Raw genomic sequence first — 23,479 nt, 5'->3', positions numbered from 1 at the left:
AGCTTTGGAGTCTATCCTGGCACTCGCTCTGGAGACCAGGCTGGCCTCGAACTCACAGAGATCCGTCTGCCTCCCGAGTGCTGTGATTAAAGGCGTGCGCCACCAACGCCCGGCTCAGCATGAGTTCTTAATTTTACTTTTCCCTTGGGAATAAATGATTCATTTTTAAATAGTTTAAGAACAAATATTAGCTGTATTTCCTGGTAAAGCTCAGCATTCTGACCCTCTGCTCAGAGCCTTACAAGGTTTTTCTGTGTTGGGAAGACAAAATAGAAAGAACCATTGTTTGTTTACTATTTCTTACTTTTAATAGGGATTTTAAAGAATGAGAATGGAGCTCCAGAAGATGAAGAGAATTTTGAAGAAGCTATTAAAAATGTGAACACAGCACTAAATGTAACTCAGGTATTAAAGGAATTGCTGAAGTCATAGCCAGTATGTTTTCTGATATAAAAGTTGATATGTCCTAATATTGCTTAAATGTATAGTAAGTTAGAACTAAATACCTATAACAAAAAAAAGAAAAAAAGAAGGAAAAAAAGAAAAAGAAAAGAAAAAGGAAAAAAAGAGCTGGGCAGTGGTGGGAATGCCTTTAATCCAGGCACTCGGGAGGCAGAGGCAGGTGGATCTCTGTGAGTTCGAGACCAGCCTGGTCTACAAGCGCTAGTTCCAAGACAGCCTCCAAAACCACAGAGAAACCCTGTCTCAAAAAACAAAGGTACAAACAAAAAAAGAGAAATAAGTACCTATAACTTAACTTGAATTTTTTAATTCTTTTTTTCTTTCTTTTCTTTTCTTTTTTTTTTTTTTTTAAAGACAAGGTCTTTCTATGTAGCCCAAGCTATCTTTAAATTTGCTATATAGATCAGGCTAGTCTTGAACTTTTGTGATACTTCTGTCTCTGCCTCTCAAGTGTTGAAATTACAGGTATGTGCCATGCCTAGCCCAAAACTTGAGATTTCTTTTAGTATAGTTTTGAGCCCTGTATGGTGGTGAATGCCTATAACTCCACCACTTGGGAAGAGGGGCAAGACTATCAGGGTCATCCTTTTCTACAAAGCAAGTTCAAAACCAGCTGGGCTACATGAGAGTTTGTCTCAAAAAAGTTTAATTTAAAATAATGTTAGTGCGTCAGTATGTATTAGGAATAAAATAGGTTATTTTTGTTGTTTTTCATTTAGAGAAATATATAAATTATTTTAAGTATATGATTTATGGATAGTTGAGAATTTGGACGTAAGAATTATAAATGATATTTTGCTAGTCAAAAGAAGTGTTACTCAGCCAGGTGGTGGTGGCTCAGGCCTTTAATCCCAGCACTTGGGAGGCAGAGGCAGGTGGATCTCTGTGAGTTCAAGGCCAGCATGATTTAAAGAGTGAGTTCCAGGACAGCTGGGTCTTCACAGGAAAACCCTATCTGAGGGGAGAGGGGAATTGTTATTAAAAAACTGAAATTTTGTTACCCTGCATTTTCTTCTGACAGCAGTTATTTAGATTGGAGATGTTACGAATGGCTTATACATTTCAAAATTTACAGTCCAGGTATGGTGGCTTATACCTGGAGGTTGAGGCAAGTGAATTATGGATCTGAGGCCTGAAGCCAGCCTGGGTTACATAGTGAATTTAAGCCCAGCTTGGGCTACAATATTAAAAAAAGACTATTATCATTATTACTATTTTGCAGTTTGGTCAGTTGTTTTTAATTTGGGGAACTATGGAATAAGACACCTGGAAGATATTTAGAATTTTTTACAATTCATTAGTCATAGTATTGCCTTTCATATTAAGATAACACTTAAGTCACTGTAGACATTTTGAAGACATTCAAACAGTATTGCTGAGTGTATGCCTTGTAAGTTAGTCTAGCTGAAGAACATCTATCTTAGTTGGAGAGAATGTTGAAAATGTGTATGTATAACTTTCAAATTGTACATGTTAGATCTGTGCATTTTTACTGAAAAAAAAATCAGTTTTAAAAACTGAAGAACTAATTATTCTAAAGCCAGGCATGGTGGCATATGCCTGTAATCCCAGCACTGGGGCGATGGAGGAAGCAGATCAAGATCACATTGGCTGCATAGTGAATTCAGTTCCAGCCTCGGCCACAAGAGACCTTGTCTCAAAAATAAAACAGAAAAATGGTTCTAGGAGCTGGGGAATAGTAAATCAAACAGTAAATCAGATATTAATGTATAAACAAAATTAGAATATGAGAGGGCAGAAGGGGATCCGGGTTTGGGAGGCAATATTAGGTAGAGAGCCATGGAAAGGCCTTGTGAAGTGACATCCAGAGGTCTGGTAAAAGAGCTTTTCAAGTAGAGGACACATACAAAGGCCATGAAATGAGATGAAGTTTCATATCTGTTAGAGGATCAGTAGGAAAGTCAACGTGAGTAAAGAAGAAAGAAAGTGGTAGGAAGGATTTGAGTTTGGAGAGGTAGAAAGGGATATTTTGTAAAAGAATCTTGCAGGCCATTGAAAGGTTTTGAGAGGAAAGTAGAAAGATCAGCTTGATGTTGAGACAGGATCTCACCATACGTAGCCCTGGCTGGCCTGGAACTCATTAGTAAACCAGGTTGGCCCCGAGGTCACAGAGATTTGCATATCTCTGCCTTCTTGTGCTGGGATTAAAGGTGTGTGCCACTACACTGGGCTATCCAAAAGACTATTTGACTCTTATGAATAGAACAGAGGATGTGGGGTTGGAAGTCAAGTGGTTATCACTAAGAACTCTCTTTTATGTACACAATAGTAGAATCAAAGCCCACAGTTTATAAAGTTTTTATTAGTGTGGTAAACGTTTTTATTTATTTATTTTATTTGAATTAGAAACAAGATTGTTTTACATTTCAATCCTAGTTCCCTCTCCTTCCCCTCCTCCCCTGGAATTCCTGAATCCCCCCCCAACTAAAACCCTACCTATCACATATCCTTTCTGCTCCCCAGGGAGGGTGAGGCCTTTCATAGGGGGTCATCAGAGTCTATTATATCCTTTGGAATTAGGGCCAAATGTGGTAAACTTGCTAGCAATAGAATTGCATAATTACTTATTTTTTTTTGTCAAAGTGGTTGGCTCTTTCAACAGCCTTGAATTAGGGTGCATGTATTTCAGGTATTTCATAAGCTCGGAAACCATGAACAGCTTTAAATCTAGCTTTGTAGTAATATTAATAATCTTTTTTGTCTTCAGATATAATTATATAAATGACTAACTTGAACTCTTCTTTGCTCCATGTATGATGTAGAATAGGCTTGAATGGAATGCTAACTGTGGGCAAGAGAGGATTTTCTTCCATGCTCTTTCCCCATCAGTCCGCCGTCAGATACTGATTCTAAATAAAATTAAATACATCAGAAGTTGATATTTTACTGCACTTTGAAAATGCAAAGAACTTATTTGAAGAAATAGCTTTGAAAGTAAAGGTGGACAGAATTCTTAATGTAAGTAAATGTTTCATGTTCTTTTGTTAGGTCCCAAGCAGTATTGAAGATATATTTAATGATGATCGCTGCATAAATATCACCAAACAGGTAACAAGAAGCAAAGATACTGCTGCTTTCTGCTCCAGCTCAAAATAAATACCCCTCACTTGTAGTTTTTCCTTGTTCTTTTAGACCCCACCTTTTTGGATATTAGCCCGTGCCTTAAAGGAATTTGTGGCCAAAGAAGGCCAAGGAAATTTACCTGTTCGAGGCACAATTCCTGATATGATTGCAGATTCAAGCAAATACATAAAACTGCAGAATGTGTAAGTGACTGTTTTTGCTATTGTTTTTTGAGGCAGGGTTTCTCTGTGTAGCCCTGGCTGTCCTGGAATTAGTTTTGTAGGCCAGGCTTGCTTTGAACTCACAGAGATCCAGCTGCCTCTTCCTCTTGAGTGCTAGGATTAAAAGTGTGTACCATCATACCCTGCTGACTGTTTTTAAACTGTGTAACCGACTACTTAAATCTGCCTTGCTAGAGGGACTCAGGACCCTGGTTTCTGACAGCAGACCCAAAAAAATATTTTACTAACAACTTACCTCCTTGAAGTACAAGGAAAATCACATACTTCAAACCTGTCCCATAATATAAATCATGTAAAACTTTAAAGTATGTTGTATTTTAAATGTTTTAATGTTATATTTTAAAATGTTTTACATATGTATATGTGACACACACACATATAATGTTATATTTTTCTTTTTTTTTTTGTTTTTTTGTAATTTTTTTTACTAGTTCAAGTTAGGAACAAGCTTGCTTCACATGTCAATTCCTTCTCCCTCTCCCAGCCCTCCTCCCAACCTCCCACCTGCCCCCCACCCCATCCACCCTCTACTCCCCAGGCTGGGTAGGGCCCTTGATGGGGCCTCCCCAAAGTCCACCACATCATCCTGGGCCGGGCCTAGGCCCTCCCCCATGTGTTCAGGGTGAGACATGGGTTGGGCTCTCTCTATGTCTAAAATTCATATATGAGTGAGTGATTACATACTATGTTTGTCTTTTTGTGACTGGGTTAGCTCACTCAGGATGGTTCCTTCTAGTTCCATCCATTTGCCTGTGAATTTCAAGATTCCAATGCTTTTTTCTGCTGAATAGTACTCCATTGTATAAATGTACCACATTTCTCAATCCATTCTTCAGTTGAGGGGCATCTAGATTGTTTCCAGGTTCTGGCTATTACAAACAATGCTGCTATGAACATGGTTGAACATATGTCCTTGTTGTATGAACGTGCATTATTTGAGTATATGCCCAAGAGAGGAATTGCTGCATCTTGAGGTAGACTGATTCCCATTTTTCTGAGCATCCGCCATACTGACTTCCAAAGTGGTCTTACAAGTTTGCACTCCCACCAGCAGTGGAGGAGTGTTCCTTTTTCTCCACATCCTCTCCAGCATAGATTGTCATTGGTGTTTTTGATTTTAGCCATTCTGGCTGGTGTAAGATGGTATCTCAGAGTTGTTTGAGTTGCATTTCTTCTCTGATGGCCAATGATTTTGAGCACTTTCTTAAGTGTTTTTCAGCCATTTTAGATTCCTCTGTTGAGAATTCTCTGTTTAGTTCTGCACCCCACTTTTTAATTTCATTGTTTGGTGTTTTGGTGGGTAGCTTCTTGAGTTCATTGTATATTTTGGAAATCAGCCCTCTGTCAGATGTAGGGTTGGTGAAGATCTTTTCCCATTCTGTGGGCTGTTGTTTTGTCTGACTGACTGTGTCCTTTGCCTTACAGAAGCTTCTCGGTTTCAGGAGGTCCCATTTATTAATTGCAGACCTCAATGTCTGTGCTCCTGGCTATTCGTTTAAGGGTATCTCCCACTTTCTCTTTTAAAAGATTCAGTGTGACTGGATTTATGTTGAGATCTTTGATCCATTTGCACTTAAGTTTTGTGCATGGTGACAGGTATGGATCTATCTGCAATTTTCTACATGTCCCAATCCAGTTGTGCCAGCACCATTTGTTGAAGATGCTTTCTTTCTTCCATTGTATAGATTTAGCATCTTTGTCAAAAATAAGGTGTTCATAGGTGTGGGGGGTTAATATCAGGGTTTTCAACTCAATTCCATTGGTCTGTCTGTCTACTTTTGTGCCAATACCAAGCTGTTTTCAGAACTATGGCTTTATAATAGAGCTTGAAGTCAGGGATGGTAATGCCTCCAGAAGACCCTTTATTGTACAGAGTTGTTCTGGCTATCCTGGGTTTTTTGTTTTTCCATATAAAGTTGAGTATTGTTCTTTCAAGGTCTGTGAAAAACTGTGTTGGGATTTTGATGGGGATTGCATTGAATCTGTAGATTGCTTTTGGCAAGATTGCCATTTTTACTATGTTGATTCTACCTATTCAAGAACATGAGAGATCTTTCCATATTCTGGTATCTTCTTTAAATTCTTTCTTTAAAGATTCAAAGTTCTTACTGTACAGGTCACTTACTGTTCACTTTTTGGTTAGGGTTACCCCAAGATATTTTATGTTGCTTGTGGATATTGTGAAGGGTGATGTTTTTCTGATTTCTTTCTCATTGGATTTATCATCTGTATATAGTAGGGCTACTGATTTTTTTTGAGTTAATTTTGTATCCTGCTACTTTGCTGAAGGTGTTTATCAACTGTAGGAGTTCCCTGTTAGAGTTTTTTGGGTCACTTATGTAGACTATCATATCATCTGCAAATAGTGACTTCAAAGTTTGACTTCTTCCTTTCCAATTTGTATCCCTTTGATCTCCTTTTCTTGTCTTATTGCTCTAGCTAGAACTTATTTCTTGAATTTTTTGGTTTGTCTTTTCCCTCACTTCATGTAATTTTTTGCTTGTTTTCTCTTCTATTTCTTTAAGGGATTTTCTTGTTTCCTCTTTAAAGGACTCTATCATCTTCCTAAGATAATTTTTGAGGTTCATCTCTTCTTCATCCTCTGTGTTGGACTTTTTAGATATTGCTGGTGTAGAGTCCCTAGATTCTGGTGGTGTCATATTGGTCTTTCTGTTGGTGAGTGTGTTCTTATTCAGACTTCTTCCCATGTCTTCTTCCCGTGGGTTCAGGTCGTGTCTCTCTATCTCCTTTTGTCACCCGGTGGTGTGTGTGGGCCAAGACTTCAATGTCTGCAACTCTGGATGGTCTTGCCTCTCCTGGTAGTCTCCTCACTCTGTAAGGGTCAGGCTGGTGGAGGAGGGGGAAGGAAAAAGAGTGTTTCCAGACTCAGGGAGCTGCCTGGGTGGGTCCACTCTAAGCAGGCCCAGGCCCAGAGAGATCCGGGGTGAATGGGAAGTTGGATAGGAATAGGACAGAGCAGAGGGTACACTTACCTTGGTAGTTGTCAGGCTCGTGGCGGAGCTAATGTTATATTTTTCTATGTAAAAATAATCAGTATTAAAGCTCTCCCAGATAAGGTCATAATTCTTTTTTGGGTGAGGGTGATACTATTGAACCTAGGTCCTCATATACATGCTAAGCAAGAACTCTACTACTGAGCAATGTCCCTAAAGTCATACTAGTTTCTATTTTCAATTGTCCTTTCCCAAATTTCAGTATTTCAACTCTTAGACTAGGACAACAAACCAAGATTTGCTAGACACTGACCGAGATCTTCTCTGTATGGCAATACTTGGCCCTGGAGGAAGCCAAGCCTGTACTCTTGGATTCATCAGAACCATATCCCAGTTATAAAAAGGTAACATCCATGGAGACCCAACTTTACAAGTCTGTGAATGTCAGAGTAGGGATACCTGGATAATAGGAATTTATTTACAGTTATTGACTCCTTAAATTACGAAAGATTAATGACCAAAAGGAAATGATTAAAAATAAAGACTCGGGGCTAGAGAGATGGTTCATCAGGTAAGTGCATTGGCTTCTCTTCCAGAGGCCTTGAGTTCGTTCCCAGCAACCACATGGTGGCTCACAACCATCTCTAATGAGATCTGGTGCCCTCTTCTGGCATAAAAGTGTACATGCAGATAGAGCACTCATACATAAAGTAAGTGACTAATAAAGAAATAAAGACTCCATGGATGTTGCCTGGGTGGATTTAAGTTGGGTGCTGTAGAGCATAATGGGAGTCTTGGTTTTGGAGGACTCCAGAAGTCTTACTTCCAATTCCTAAAAGACCCATGACTAGTAAGAGGTGCTGCTGGTAGCATTTTCTCTAGCATTTTCAATTTCATATGTTTCTAAGTCAGTATTTTTTTTTAAATAAATTTTTGTTCACCTAAAGATGATTTAAGTATTGCTGATTTTAGAAGTTGTTAATTGTAGGTGTTTTGTTGTTGTTCTTTTTTAGTTATCGTGAGAAAGCAAAGAAAGATGCTGCTGCTGTGGGTAATCACGTTGCCAAATTGCTTCAGTCTGTTGGCCAGGTAAGCTGCTGAGCATATTGCACCTTAACAGTTTTAAGTGCTACTCCCTACGGGCATGGAACGCAGCCATGGAGGTTAGAGATTGAAAGCAGCCATGGAGGTTAGAGATTGAAAGCACTACCCTAGCTTCTTGTTCTTTTGCCTATCTAATGAGAACACCCCCTTACAAGAAAACAGGTGTGTATAAAATGTTCTCCCACCTCTTGTAGAGAGCTTCTCATTTTATTGAGCCCTTGGCCATTGTCTTTGAGCTGTGCCCTCTGTTATCTTTTGTGTGTATGCATTTGCTGGAGAGAAAGATTTCTTTTATCTCTGATTCATTTATCTCTTTGTAGGCACCAGAGTCCATTTCGGAGAAAGAATTAAAATTGCTTTGTAAGTCCTTTTAATTTCCTATTTTGCTTGATAAAAATATGCTACAGAGAATGTTCTTGGGAGTTTTAAATGGCTGAAATTCTCAAAGTGGGTTGTGTGTTTCCTTAGGGAACTTTATTATCTTGTAATAAAAAGGAAATTTTAAGACTGGGGTCATAGGCACTCATTTGATCTGTGTTAAATGACTGTAATGGAATTAAGAATTTGCCATAAAGTTCATGGCTGGGCTTCTGGGGTTTTCTCCTGATTCCTCAGTGGGTAAAAGCATTTTCTTTGAGTCAGTTGTAGGTTGGGGAGATAGCTCAGTAGGTTAAGTGCTGGCCATGCAAACATGAAGAACTGAGTTCACTTTATCTGAAATGGTGAGCTCTGGGTTTGTATAAGATCCTGTCTCAAAAAAAAAAAAAAAAAAGGTGGAAAACAAAACAAAAAAAATAATAATAATACAGTGGAGGTAGAAGATACTCAGAATCGCCGGGCATTGGTGGCGCACGCCTTTAATCCCAGCACTTGGGGAGGCAGAGGCAGGTGAATCTCTGTGAGTTTGAGGCCGGTCTGGTCTATAGATAGAGTTCCAGGATAGGCTCTAAAGCCGCAGAGAAACCCTGTCTCGAAACAAACAAACAAACAAACAAAACAAACAAAAAAAGAAGATACTCAGAATCAGTCTCTGTTCACCACATGGTACACGTATGGGTAAGCACATCCATGCATATACCACACACCCAAGTAAAGGCTTCAAAAAGTTAGTTCTGGGGCTAGAGAGGTGGCTTACCAGTTAAACAGAGGAAGCCCCAAGGAACATACACATAGACACAAACAATTTTAAGCTTTACATACACACAAAACTGAGAATATAATCAAAGCAGGAATTAGTTCATACCATTGATATTCAATGTTTAGCATAACCTATTGTACTGTGGCCACTCAATAAAATGTATAATGAATAAATGCTTAAAATTTTATTTTTAAATGATGTGCATGTCTGTGTATGGATATGTGCACCTGCAGAGGTCAGACGTGTCAAATCCCCTTGGAGCTGGAGTTACAGGTTGTCTCATTGGTACCTGATGTGGGTGTTGGGAAATGAACTCGTTTACACCAAGCTCTCTTAAATGCTTTGTCATCCTGTAGCCCCAATTTCTTGTTCTTAAAGTGACCCATAACTAAGTATATTCACCTGTTGGAACCATTCTGAAGTCTTTATTTTTCACAGGCAGCAATTCTGCATTCCTTCGAGTGGTAAGATGCCGCCCTTTAGCTGAAGAATATGGTTTGGATACAGTCAACAAAGATGAAATTAGTGAGTATAATAACTAAATGCTAAGTTAAAAGTTATTACTAAAAAGAGTATAAAAGTGTTAAATAAATGAATTTATAAAATATATTTTATATTCTATTTAATAGATTTACCTGAATGATTTTAATTTATATATGCTATACAAAAATAAATGCAGAACATTGTATCTAGATTATTGAGTGCATTGTGTGCTGTATATAAGATCTAACTTTGGCTTTTTGGTGTTTTTGTTTAGTTTCTTTGTTTTGTTTTGAGACAGGGTTCTCTGAGTAGCAGTTCTGGCTGTCCTGGAACTCCCTTTGTAGACCAGTCTGGCCTCGATCTCAAACTCACAGAGATCCACCTGCCTCTGCCTCCCGAGTGCTGGGATTAAAGGTGTGCCACCACCATTTGGCTGTGTTTCTACTTTGGCAGATACTCCAGCTAGTAGTCCATAAGACCCTTGGGTTACATCTTGATGTACTTCTTATCTATAATTTTATACTTTATTTTCATAAAATATTTATACTTTTTGCTAATATTGTCTTATATCCTGAAGCTTAAGTATGAATTCAGCCTTTTCTTGTTTGTATGCTGTAAGTTGTCCAGTTCTACTGTTTGTTTGTTTTTTTTTTTCTTTCAGTTTCTAGCATGGACAATCCAGATAATGAGATAGTCCTATACCTAATGTTGCGGGCTGTTGATCGATTTCATAAACAGCATGGCAGATACCCTGGTAAGAACAGCAGTTGACTTACTAGATATAGCTAGGCAGTGGTGGCATGCATCTTTAATACCAATACTTGGGAGGCAGAGACAGGAGGATCTCTTGAGTTTGAGGCCTACAGAGCAAGTTCCAGGACAGCCAGGGCTACACAGAGAAACCCTGTCTCTAAAAAGTCCAAAAAAAGCGGTTTTGGCTTTTCATTGTTTTGTAGTTTGGGTTTTTTGTTGTTGTTTGTTGTTTTGAGACAGGATCTTAACTCAGGCTGGCCTTGAACTTGTGATCTTCTTTCATCACACTCTTAAGTACTAGATTTATAGACATGAACTATCACATCTGGCTCAATAAAATCTTGAACAAATACTTGACCTGTTGCCAGGTATGGTGCCCTCATCTTTAATCCCAGCACATAGAAGTCAGAGGCAGGTGGATCTTGTGAGTTTGAGGCCAACCTGATCTACATAATGAGTTCCAGGACAGCCACTGTTATGTAGAGAGAAACTGTCTAAAACAAATAACTAACCAACCAACCAACCAAAAACTGGCATTGGTGGCACTAGACTTTAATCATAGCACTTGGGAGGCAGAGGCTGGAGGATCTCTGTGTTCAAGGCTAGCCTGCTGTATAGACTGAGTTCCAGGACAGCTAGGGCTACACAGAGAAACACTGTTTCAAAACAATACAACAAAAAAGCACAAAATAAAAACACTTGACCTGAATTTCAGTATTCTGTGGATATTTAGAGGAACTACTATTTGATTTTTAAGGCTAACTACTTACAGGTCATTTGATTCAAAACTATTAGAGAGGAGTACTGGTTGAATATGTATAGAAGAAAAAATTCTTTTCTGTTGTCATAGCTGACTTCTGTTTTCTGTAATAGTTTTTTTTTTGTTTTTTTGGGGTTTTTTTGTTTTTTTTTTTTTTGGTTTTTTTTTGGTTTTTCGAGACAGGGTTTCTCTGTGGCTTTGGAGGCTGTCCTGGAACTAGCTCTTGTAGACCAGGCTGGTCTCAAACTCACAGAGATCCGCCTGCCTCTGCCTCCCGAGTGTTGGGATCAAAGGCGTGCGCCACCAACGCCCGGCTTTTTTTTCTTTAATAGTTATTGTTTTAAGTCACTAACATGTCTCCTGTAGGTTTATTATTATTATTTTGTCTTTTTAATATGTGTGTGTGTGTGTGTTTGAGACAGGGTTTCATTCTATAATTCAGGTTGCCCTTGAACTCATTGTATAACCCACACTGGCTTCAGTCTTGTAGCAATCCTCCTGCCTCCATCTTCAAAGTGCTAGGTCAATCAGCTTTTTTAGTTTTTAAAGCCTGGCCTGGAACTTGCTGGTTTGAACTCTTGATCTCGCTTTATCCTTCAGAAGACTATATATGAATGTATAGTACCATTCCCAGCTTATAGTTTACTCCTGTAACTCACATTGAGTTTTACCTGAAGGAATAGGAAACCCACAGGCAGTCTATCAGTGACTTCTGAACTTTGAAGTCTATAAAGATACAAGGATTTCCTTGCTCAGTATTTTGTTGTTGTTGTCTTCAAAGGCAGTACTTGGAAAACTTGTATAATCTTAAAGATCCACAATACTCAGAATATTTTTTTTGGTAATTATAATTGTGCAGGATTATTGCATAGCAATGCATTCTAGATAGTTCTAGATAAAACCAGTTGTCCCAACTAATGAAGTAACCCCCAGTTTATAGACACAGTGAACATATTTACTAGAAGGGAAAAAAGAATCATTAAGCATATATTGGTTTACTTATAACTAGAATGTACTTTGGTTATTTTTTACATAGCAAACCACTCAAAAACTTAGTGGTTTAAAACGGGGGGGGGGGGGTGTGCACGCATGTGCAATTGTGTTTGGAGGTTAGAGGTTGACATTAGGTATCTTCTTTGGTTGCTGTGCACATTACGTTTTGAGACAAGGTCTCTTCATTGAACTGAGAACTCGAAGATTTGGATATACTGGCTGGCCGGCAAGCCCTAGGGGTCCTCCTGTTTTGCCTTCCCCAATAATAGGATTATAGGCATATGCTACTATGCCCAGTTTTTTATGTGGGTCGTTGGAGATTGAACTCTGATTTTCTTGCTTATACAGCAGGCACTTTACCAACTGAGCATCTTGCCAACCTTAAAACAAATCATCTCTGGTGTTATGTTGATTAAGCTGAGGCAGTTCTCTTCCAAGAGAAGTTCTCATGTAGTTGTATGATATGTAGGCTTAAGATCCCAAATTCTTGACTGAATTAAATATCTAAGAGACAGCTTCACTTCCTGAGATGTTTGGCACCTAGGTGTGGCTGAGGTAGAAAGATTGCTGTGAGTCTGAGGTCAGCTTGGGCTACAGAGTGAGACTTTGTCCTAAACAACAAAAAAGAGAAAGAAATAACTTAGCACTGGCTTGTTGCTAGAATGCTTGCTCTAGCATTCCTAAAGATCTGGATTCAATTCCCTGCATGGGAAAACAACAACAACAAAATGCTGTCTTACATTCTAGTTTTGCTGTTCATGAGCTAAGTAATTTAATTTGTCTGTGTCTCAACTCTTTCATCTATAAATGGAAATAGTTATAGCTACTTCATAGAGTTCTTATGAGAATTAAATTAGTGCATAAGCATGAGGTATCCAGCATCTACTACTGTTCAATAAATGTTATATATTATTAGGGGTTTAGGCACTCAGTGTCATTTAATCACTTAGAAATGATAATTAAGGGCTGGGGATGTAGCTAATTTGTAGTTGTAGCATGCATGAAGCCCTAGGTTTAGTGATCTCCATCACTGAAAAAGCAACATGCCTGCTATCCCACCTGCCGAGGAGGTAGAGGCAGAAGAATCAGAATTGCAGAGTCACCCCTGGCTACATAGCAAGTTTGAGACCAGCAGGAGTACTTTCTAAAAAGACTCTTTCTAAAAAGAAAGAAAATAAAAATTTAAATTAAAGGACATAAGTAAGGTATTTTCTCTTTAGTTCTTTGATCAAGTAATTATTATTATGTATCACTCTTCTAGAACAATAATTAAGAAAGACTTAAAAACAGACAGACAAAAACCACACCAGAATGCTGGGATTAGGACCATCATGCCTGGTGGTGTCAGGATCAAACCCAAAGCTTTGTGCATGCTGAATCCACACTTTACTAACTGCCATACCCCCGGAACCAACAAAGACTTAGTGAACTTCAATTTGTGGTAGATTTTAGTTATCTCATTACTTACAGATTTCTGATACTTTCAGATGTTGGTTTCATGTTTTATTGCTTTGTTTTTTAGTTTCATACCTTACTGTTTTTATTACACCACCTGAAACTGGATTAAGTAAAGGAGATAGCCATTAATTTGAATCACTTTTTTTTTTTCCTGAGAGGCTGTCCTGGAACTAACTACGTAAACCAGGTTACTCGTAAACTCATAGAGATCTGCCTTCCTCTGCCCCCTGAGTGCTGGGATTAAAGGTGTGTACAGCCAGCTTACAAATTTAATGAAAATGCATATATGTATATATAATTTTTATAATTTTTTAGGAGTATCTAACTATCAAGTTGAAGAAGATATAGGGAAGTTGAAGTCCTGTCTTACTGGCTTCCTTCAAGAATATGGTTTATCTGTAATGGTGAAAGATGATTATGTCCATGAATTGTGAGTATTCTTGAGAGCATATAGAGTTAATACTCCTCCTGTTTGTTGTGAGACTAATAAAAATTTATATCTCCCTCTCTTCCTGTAGTTGCCGATATGGAGCTGCTGAGCCACACACCATTGCTGCATTTCTGGGAGGTGAGTTTTATATATGAAATGACTTATTAGTTGTTACTGATATATTTATAATATATTTATAAAAATTATACTACTTTAATTAGGGAGGTCAGTGAAGCAGGTTGTTAAGTTTAGGTTAGTCATTAGCTTTCCATACTGTTTTCCTTACCTGAAGAGTCATTAGTCCTTTGGAGGGATGCTTTTGATCGTGAGCCTCACTTAACTTTCTGAGCACAAGTACACACAGACCTTCCTCTCTCCTCTCTCTGCCTTGTCTTCTGCTCCAACAGTTCTCAGAAGCAAAGACTAACTTGACTTAGAGATCCTGTGTACCTTCTTTTCCCTGAGACATGCCCTAGATCTTTGTACCTCAGAGCCCAGTTCAAAGCTGCCATTTCTTTCATTAAAACTCCCTTTGTTTGTCCCATCATTTTTTCTTTGAGTCAGTTAAGTTAGTTACTGTATGGGTACTTTATAAACATCCGAAATTTATTTCCTATGGTTTTCAAAGATTAAAATGAGGATGCCGACATAGTTAGGGTCTGTTGTGATATCACTTCCAGGATCATATATAGTATTTTTTTTCTTACTGTGCCCTGACATATTTCTTTTAAAAAATGTCAAAAGAAACCTGCAGGGTCTTCTTTATGAGAGCATAAACCCATTTATGAAGGCTCCACTCTCATGGTCTAATCACTTTCCAGAAGCTCTACCTTTTAATACCATTGCATTGAGAGCTTTCAACATATTAATGGCAGGGGGAGGCAGAACACAAACAGTAAGTGAATAATACCTTTAAAATTATTCTCAGCCAGGCGGTGGTGGCACACACCTTTAATCCTGGCATTCCGGAAGCACAGACAGGAGGATCTCTGCGAGTTTGAGGCCAGCCTGGTCCACAGAGTTCCAGAACAGGTTCTAAAGCTATAGCAAAACCCTGTCTTGGGGGGAAAAAAAAGAAAAAAAAATTCTCCTGCCTATTACCTTCAATAACCTGAGCTATTTGCTTATGATATTTTCCTGTCGAGATGATTATTTTGAAGGCAGATCCAGTTTGATTAATAGTGTCCAGAATGCTAATAATGCAGACCTTAGAAAATCATATTTTAAGCAAACACAAAGCCTGATTCCTGATAATTTATTTAAATAAAATAATTCTTTTATTCTAAATAGTAAAGTTATTGAAAATTCACAGAAAAGGACAAATTATTATTTATTCAGATCTAGGCCAGATTCTGAGAGACACAATCAGAGAGGTCTAAAGTTAGAAGGTCTTTATTTGTATGTTTTGTGGTGATTTTGAACCTTCTTCTCTGAGACTTTCCCTGCATAAACTTGAGCCACTTGTACTCTTCCTCCTTTTCTTTTTAACTGTAGCATTTTGCCATTTTACAAACTATACATTGTTTATTTTTAAGCTATATTTTCTCTTGCTGCTAAAGCGAAAGATGCAAGTGAGCAGATATTTTTGTCTCTTGTACTCTGCTTTATCTATGGTGCCTGAAAGATGATTTGCTGTGTAATAGTGTCTTGGTGGAATTTTGCCATTTCTTTTGTGTTTTGAGTACTTTATAGAAGCTCTATGGTATTTACTGTACAGTGTTTCTAAATAACAAATGAATTTCAAAGCTGAGAATGTGGCTCAGTGACAGCATGCTGCTTACCTAGCATTGAGTTCCTGGGTTTGATCCTCAGTATATAACACACACGCACGCACGCACGCGCTTGTGGGAGAGGAGGGGGGAGGATGACACTGATTTAGAACAAATATGCTTTTATCCTTTTTTACTATACAGGTAGCATAGATAAAGGTAGAATTTAAAATGCAGTGGTGAGAGGAAGACCAACCAGAGGGGGAAATAGGGAGACAGGGAAGGGGCAGGTAAGAACAAAATGCAGTAATAGTAAGCATGAAAATGTCCTAGTGAAATCCATTTCTTTGTATGTTAATCAAATTATTAATAAAGCACACACACACACACACACACACACACACACACACACACACTGAGTGCAACAGAAGGGCTTTCTTTGAAGAGGATCTTTTTGTGTGTGTGTGTGTTTTGGGGGTTTTTTGAAACAGGGTTTCTCTGTGGAGCCTTGGCTATCCTGGAACTCACTCTACAAACCAGCCTGGCCTCACAGAGGTCCACCTGCCTCTGCCCCCAAATTGCAGAGATTAAAGTTGTATACCACCATCACCTGGCTGAAGAGAATCTTTATTATGCCTCTTTGTATCCTTTCAAAAAATTCCTTCAACCAAACTACTATTTAAACTTTTCTTTGTTCATTCACGATATCTTGCCAACTTTCTAAACCTTCATAATTAAAAATAGCCTTATTTTAAAAATTTGTTTCCCAGTATTTCATTGGGTAATTCCTAAAATGAGCCTTCTATTTCCTTTAATAACATAGTTATAAAGAATTATAGTATCTTGCCGGGCATGGAGGCACACACCTTTACTCCCAGCACTTTGGAGGCCAAGACAGTTGGCAATTTGAGGCTAGCCTGGTCTACATAATGAGTTTTAGGACAGCCAAAGTTATATAGAGACCCTGTCTTAAAAAAGCAAACAAAAACATTTATAATCTTTTATTTTGTTATGACTCAGTAAGCTGTGTTTATGTTAGATTACTTTTGAACAGCTTTGCTTTTGTTTATGGAATTACTTTTGTTTTTTCTCTTCTGTAATGTGCTATTTGTATAGTATATCCTATATACCATAGATCTCACGTACCCCAAGGTTGCCTCCATCTCCCTTTATAACTGAAACTAGCCATGAACTCATGATCATACTGCCTGTACTTCCCAAGTGCAATGAATAGAGTCATATACTACCACACCAGTTTTTTTTGTTTTGTTTTGTTTTGTTTTTTGAGATAGGGTCTCATTGTATATCCTTGACTGGCCTAGAACACTATATTTAGCAGACAGGCTTTGAACTCCACAGAGATCCACTGCTTCCTGAGTGTTGCAATTAAAAGCATATACCACCATGCCCAGTCTGGCATATATTATTTAACTCTTAAAATGTATTATTTTCAAATATTTACTTTTCTTCTTTTTCCTACAGGAGCTGCTGCTCAAGAAGTTATCAAAATAATCACCAAACAATTTGTAATTTTTAATAATACTTACATTTATAGTGGCATGTCACAAACTTCTGCAACTTTCCAGTTGTAGAATAAGCACTACATTGTAATATGTTAATGATTGAAGGTGTAATTGTCTTCGTATTGTGCTTTAGCTTGTAAAATCTATTGTTTTCCTTAATAAACATTTTTCTCGTTTGTAATATAGTGTTGTTGTTTGGTGTGGGTGGTAAGGATAAAGTAGTCATTTTTCCCGAAGAATAAAAGCTATCATTTTGTAATGTAGTTCATTAATACTGGCTTGCAAATTTGCAGTTACATATCAAAGACAGATCTGTTTCATTAGAAAAAGTAAAAATAATTAACCCTTTCAATGAATTGAAGACATGGATTTTAGCTGTGCACATTTTAAGATCATTATTTGTTAAAACAGAATTTTAAAAGAAGCATTTCAGGATGTGTAGTTTTATAAGAAAACAAAGCCATTTCCTTATAGTGTCATTCATTATATAACTAAAGTTTTTACCAATATACCTACTTGTTGAAATTTCATAGGGTTGTTCCATCCATAAATTTAATGAATAATCAAATTGAAATAATAACATTTACCATCGTGTTAGATGAAAAAAAAGTCCTTACGATGAGGAATAGCAGCAAACTAGAAATATAGAAATGGGAGTAGGGCTCCGTTTCTGACTTGTGTGTGGCTAGCTGAATGTGTTCATGTGACACTCAGTAGCTTAAGGCTCTAAAACTGCCTGCTGTGTAATGCCATCAAAGGCAGTCTCCTGTGTGAGAATCTGTTATATCTGACAAGGGAAAGGGCATGCAGGGCTGATAGGGCTTTTATTTTCTTGGATACTAGTGTGTTGTTTTTGCTTGGCTGTCCACTTTATTAAATGACTTTCCTACAGCCTGGACAGCCCTCACTTCCATCTCCCAACAGTCCTATTGGATGGATTCTGCTAGAAAGGAAACATTACACCTGGACCACATTTAAGACTCAAGAGCTGAGGTTCTTGGGTCTACATAGTGAGAGGTTGGCTTGGGCAGAACCAAAAATTGTGGTTTAGGAATTCGCCCAGTGACACTGCATGGAATGCCCAATGGAATGGAAGAAAGTCTGGCGCTGGACTAGGTCAGGAGGGAGCAAATGTCCTTTTCCAAGAAGGGAAATCCTAAATGCTGAGGTGGTAAGGTTATAGTACCCTCAAATTATAACATTCTCCCATCTAAAACCGGGCACCACGCCCTGGCCACCTCCTGCCCTCAGTACACTAGCGACCAGTCACCTGCTGCTATGAGCATAGGCTCTGTGTGAATGCAGGTGTCCGGCCGGAAGTCCCGCCCAGCGGATGTAAACCTGCCTCGCGTTGGGAGGGAAACCCAGTCAGGCGTCGTGGTCTGGGCTTCCTCAGGGAAGAGCTGCTGCGAGGCTGAGAAGCTTCGCGGCTCCAGGGTAAAGGCTACAGTCTCCGCTTCCGGTTTCGGGTGTTGCGGCACTCAGCCCAACTTTGCCTTGTGGAGCAGGCGGCTCCTGCTCCCAGAGCTATGGTGCTGGCGTGGCGCTGCTTAACTGGCTCACCTGAGGGGACGCATTAAGCTGAGGAGGACAAGGGCTTTCCTGGGCTGGCGCCAGGCCGCAGTGTGGGACTCTGATTAGTGGGACGTCAGTGGACGCCCTGCTGCTCCAGGTGATTGTGGTGTGTGGAAAGCGTCGGCTCCACAGGAGATTTCGTTTGTGAGAACGAGGACAGGACCACGTGTCCCGGGAACAGCAACTGAACGGCAAGCCTTGTGATCTGGGTGATTGTTCCCGGGAGGTCTGCCAAAGCCATGCTTGGGAGCAGTGCTCGGCACCCCGCAAACTGAACCGCCAGCCCTCCTTAGAAGACTTCTTCAGCTCTTTAGGTGAGCCAGGCCTCGTAGCCTCGAGCCAGAGACCCGGAGGGGGGAAGACAGCCTTAACCCGTGGAAAGATGATGGACACGGTGCAAATGAACCTAGGCTAGCGTGAGGGTTTCCGCCCCCACATCCTATCCATCCTGAGCTGGCTCCTGTTACCCCCAGAGTATTTTCTGGACCCTGAATGACTTGTTTTAATCCCTTTGAACTTTTGAAGCAGAAAGTTGATAGTGCAAGTTACATATTTGCCTTTGCTCCCATTACAGATGCTTTCCACAGTATATGATTCCAAGGCAGATGTCCACCTTAAACAACTTACAAATAGCAGTTAATGCCAGCCTCACCCAGAAAGATGTTGTCTCTCATGGGGGATGGGGCGGATACATAGTTTTTCGGGTTTTTTGTTTTTAAATGAACGTTTCCTAGAGAAGCTAATTTCAGTAGCTGGGTATGTCGCTTAATGTTAGATTTTATCTTGAGTCGTATCCCTAGGGCCAAAGGGGTGGAGAACAAATACTCAGCCAGTTTTCTTATTTATTTTCTCTACTAGTTTTCCTAGTAAAGTTTGCACTTCACCTTAGTGTTTTGGAGCAATGGTTCCAATGGTTCTCAACCTGTGGTTCGTGACCCCCTTGGGTTGCATATCAGATATTTACATTACGATTCATAATAGTAGAAAAATTAAAGTTATGAAGTAGCAACGAGATGATCTTATGGTCGGGGAGTTACCACAATATGAGGAACTGTATTAAAGGGTTGAAGCATTAGCTTGGTTGAGAAACACTGTTTTGGAGAGTGAGTAAAACCTGTAAGGATTGTGCTTTCTGTTATGTGGAAACGTTTTTGTGTTTTTGTTTTTTCCCCTATGATGACACAGTAAAAACTTTTAAAATCTCATTGTTGGTGGTAATTTGTATCTTTTCACAAAATTACTGAAAACATTTCATAATTGTTTTATTTGGCACATACTTTTGGCATGGAAAATGAGCTATTTATAATTTTAAAATTATCTTTTTGAAATTTACAACTGGTCCTTTGCTGTAAATATTTATTTATTTTGGTTTTTCAAGACAGAGTTTCTCTGTGGCTTTGGAGGCTGTCCTGGAACTAGCTCTTGTAAAGACCAGGCTGGTCTCGGAACTCACAGAGATCCGCCTGCCTCTGCCTCCCTAGTGCTGGGATTAAAGGCGTGTGCCACCACCACCTGGATAAATATTTCTGTATATAATGTGTGTGTATGTACCTGTGTGCGTGCGTGCGTGCGTGCGTGCGTGCGTGCGTGTGTGTGTGTGTGTGTGTGTGTACACGTGTGTGTGCGCGCGCACGCTCTTGCATGCATATATGGGTTAGCACATGCATGGTTAGAAGGTAACCAGTGAGAGTTTCTTTTCTCCTACCATGTGGGTCCCAGGGATCGCCCATCCTTTGGGGGGAGTGTTTGTTTGGAGCCAGTCTTTTTTTCTCCCCCACCCCCTTTCTTTCTGAAGTTCCTGGCAGGCCTGGAACTTTATATATGCAGCTCAGAGCGGCTTCAAACTCGTGATCCTTTTGCCACTCTCTTTCCTGCCTATAGATTATAGACTTTCACCATCATGCCCAGAATACTTCATTCTTTCAAAAATTTTTTTTAGCGTGGACTGCTTCATGAGTTTGTGTGAAGGAGCTGTGCTAATCTTCTCTGTATCATTCCAATTTTAGTACATGTGCTACTGAAGCAAGCATACTGCCCAGAATATTTCTTAGAAGCTGATCTACCTAAAAATACCCTATCTTCTAGATGAAATATAAGGACAAAAGACAAGCATGGAAAGTGAGAATACCAAGAAAATACAAGGTGAGAAATCCATGAATCATGTAATTGGACTAGTTTTATATATTTTATAGTTGTGTAATTGTGGGTGTATTTATGTGTGTGTTTATCATATCTAACAGCCTCTAGACAATGAAAAAAATCACGCATCAATTTACTCATATGACATTATTTCTGGGGGACATAAACATCTACTTTTTGCAGAGTGGGAATTGCCAATAGACAAAGTAAGGATATCACCAGATCCTACTTGCCAGTGAGTTTACTGGGGTTACTTATAACCATGTGAGTATGGAGTTATTTACAGAAGCAGAAATGACTCAAAGGCAGCTGTATCATCAAAAGTCTGCCCCAGCATGGGTGATAGCTCATGAAAGCTGCAGGCAGCTTAACAGGTTGGAAAGGATCTTTCAGTTGGTCTCTCTTTCCAGGCAGTTTAGTTGGTCTAAGCTTCTTTGAAGCAACTCTTTTGGTCTGGTGTTTCTCAGCAGTCCTTACCCCTCCTCTTGAGGAGGGAGGGGGCTAGCAATTCAGGTTAGTTTCAGGGACTTCCTGAGGCTTCTAAGTTGATTACTTACTTCCTAACTTTTAAAGAGCCTCGTTTTGGGTCATTTGTTGTTGTTTTCAAGATAGTCTTGACTATCCTGGAACTCGATCTGTAGACCAGGCTGGCCTCAAACTCACAGAGATCCACCTGCCTCTGCCTCCCAAGTGCTGGGGTTGATTGAAGGTGCAGCACCATTCTTGCCCCTGCCCCTTTTGAGATAGGGTTTCTCTATATAGTTCTGTCTGTCCAGGAACTCATTGTAGACCAGACTGGCCTTGAACTCACAGAGGCCTGCTTCTACCTCCTAAGTGCTAGGATTAAGAATGTGTACTACCCCTGCTTCCATCTTGGGTATTAATGAGCTTCCATCCAAGATGGTATATATCAACTTGAAAGAAATTACTATGGCATAGAATGCATATTGACACCTACTTTGTGCCTATCATAAGTAATTCTTTTTTTTTTCCATTCCATATGTAATTCTTGACATGGGGAAGCAGACATGGGTAATGTCATGCTGATACTTAGAGTGCTGTATGAGCCAGGCATCGTGGTGCATGCCTTTAATCCCAGCACTCAGGTAGCAGAGACAAGCAGATCTCTGAGTTCAAGGCCACTTCGTTTATATTGTTCTAGACCATCCAGGACTATATAGTAAGACTCTATTTGGGTGTTGGGTGGGGCATATGATAGTTGATTTACTGGTAGAATATAAAAGAACAATGATCCCTAGACATGGTGGCTCATTGTTGTGAGGGTGATGTCAGAAATATAGATGAATATGTTTGTGCCTGTCTATAAAGTCAAAGGCAGAATTGTTTTTTTTGTCAGGCTTTCATGTGGTCCAGGCTGGCCTCAAGCTCATTATGTGGCACAAAATGGCCTTAAACTTCTGATCTTCCTGTTCCCAAGTCCCAAGTGCTGGGATTATAAGTATTTACCATAATGCCTGTTTTATGTAGTGTTGGAGATCGAAACTGGAGCTTTATTTATGCTAGTCAAGTGCTGAACCATATCCCCATCCCCAAAATTTATTGAATATCAGTAAGATCACAAGATATGATGGCTTTATTGGCATTGATTTGCCACACAGTGCCACTTTAATTAATAGTCTGCCCAGGCAAAACCAGGTCCTTTTTTAAAACAAAACAAAACAAAACAGGTTCTTATATTCCAGGTTCTTTTATTAACTACTAATATTAACTCTCAGATCACACATTATACATCACATTGTGAACCTATTTGTCTGACTACAAAGGGTTAAAGAGGCCTCAGTAGAGTTCAAGAAGTTTTGTTTTGGGGTTTTTGTTTCTTTGTTTTTTTGTTTATTTTTTTTTTTTTATTTTTCAAGGCAAGGTTTCTCTGTGCCGAGCCCTGGCTGTCCTGAAACTTACTTTGTAGAGCAGGCTGACCCTGAACTCAGAGGTCTGCCTGCCTCCTAGTGCTGGGATTAAAGTCATGCACTGCTACACCAGGCTTCAAGAAGTTTTAAAGAGGGTTGAGAAGTAGAAGCTGGGAAGCTATACAAGGGTGCAAAGATAATGAACATGACCTGAGGTCTGCTGGAGACCTTGCTGTTATTATAGAGTCAGGCTACTCCCAGGTATAGGTTTGAGGGAACTATAGAAAGAAGAGATGGACGCAGCAAGAGTTCATCTTTAGCTACATATTAAGATTGAGACCAGCCTGGGCCATATTAAGACTAGATAGATAAGACAGACAGACAGATGGATAGATATCAGGCTAAAGCTGTGGGGAGGTTGGTGAGGTGGCTCAGTGGTAACGATCATTAAACCTGATAACATGAGTTTGTTCTCCAGTTTCCACATAGTAGAAAGAGTGATCCAACTTCTACAGTTGCCTTCTGACCTCTACATGTCCCCCCTACACACTAATTTAAAAAGTTTTATGTATATGGATATTTTTCTTGCATGTATATTTGCACCACTTGCATACCTATTGCCCACAGAGGTTAGAAGGCTATTTCAGATCCCCTGAAACTAGAGACAGCTATGAGCAGCCATGCAGGTCCTGGGATCAATCTCAGAGGATGAACACAAACTAAATTAATATCTGGTTTGAAAATATTTCCTTCTAAATTGAGCCGCTTTTGCATTCTGTATAGTATCCTGAAACTTAACATTTT

General features: G+C 39.3%; 2 protein-coding genes and 1 pseudogene across 4 annotated transcripts in view; 2 read left to right on the top strand and 1 right to left on the bottom strand.

The window, feature by feature from the left end:
• The window catches only part of Nae1 (NEDD8 activating enzyme E1 subunit 1), a 28,979-nt gene extending 11,705 nt beyond the window's left edge, over window positions 1–17,274 (top strand). For both annotated transcript variants that reach the window (XM_027405747.2, XM_027405745.2), the window contains 10 exons: window positions 314–405; window positions 3,472–3,531; window positions 3,616–3,749; window positions 7,756–7,831; window positions 8,167–8,206; window positions 9,423–9,509; window positions 10,129–10,221; window positions 13,747–13,861; window positions 13,950–13,999; window positions 17,053–17,274. In XM_027405747.2, the coding sequence (XP_027261548.1) occupies window positions 314–405; window positions 3,472–3,531; window positions 3,616–3,749; window positions 7,756–7,831; window positions 8,167–8,206; window positions 9,423–9,509; window positions 10,129–10,221; window positions 13,747–13,861; window positions 13,950–13,999; window positions 17,053–17,162 (857 nt within the window). In that variant the 3' untranslated portion in view covers window positions 17,163–17,274. The remainder of the gene's footprint in view (window positions 1–313; window positions 406–3,471; window positions 3,532–3,615; window positions 3,750–7,755; window positions 7,832–8,166; window positions 8,207–9,422; window positions 9,510–10,128; window positions 10,222–13,746; window positions 13,862–13,949; window positions 14,000–17,052) is intronic.
• Window positions 17,275–20,592: 3,318 nt separating this feature from the next.
• LOC113834706 lies at window positions 20,593–20,694 on the bottom strand (annotated as a pseudogene).
• Window positions 20,695–20,779: 85 nt separating this feature from the next.
• Window positions 20,780–23,479, top strand: part of Terb1 (telomere repeat binding bouquet formation protein 1) — a 48,088-nt gene continuing 45,388 nt past the window's right edge. For both annotated transcript variants that reach the window (XM_035441427.1, XM_027405744.2), the window contains exon 1: window positions 20,780–20,810. In XM_035441427.1, the coding sequence (XP_035297318.1) occupies window positions 20,780–20,810 (31 nt within the window). The remainder of the gene's footprint in view (window positions 20,811–23,479) is intronic.

Source organism: Cricetulus griseus, chromosome 3 (assembly GCF_003668045.3).
Source record: "Cricetulus griseus strain 17A/GY chromosome 3, alternate assembly CriGri-PICRH-1.0, whole genome shotgun sequence".
Taxonomy (NCBI): Eukaryota; Metazoa; Chordata; class Mammalia; order Rodentia; family Cricetidae; genus Cricetulus; species Cricetulus griseus.
The sequence above is the reverse complement of the archived record's forward strand: the minus strand, read 5'-3'. Positions and strand labels throughout refer to the sequence as shown.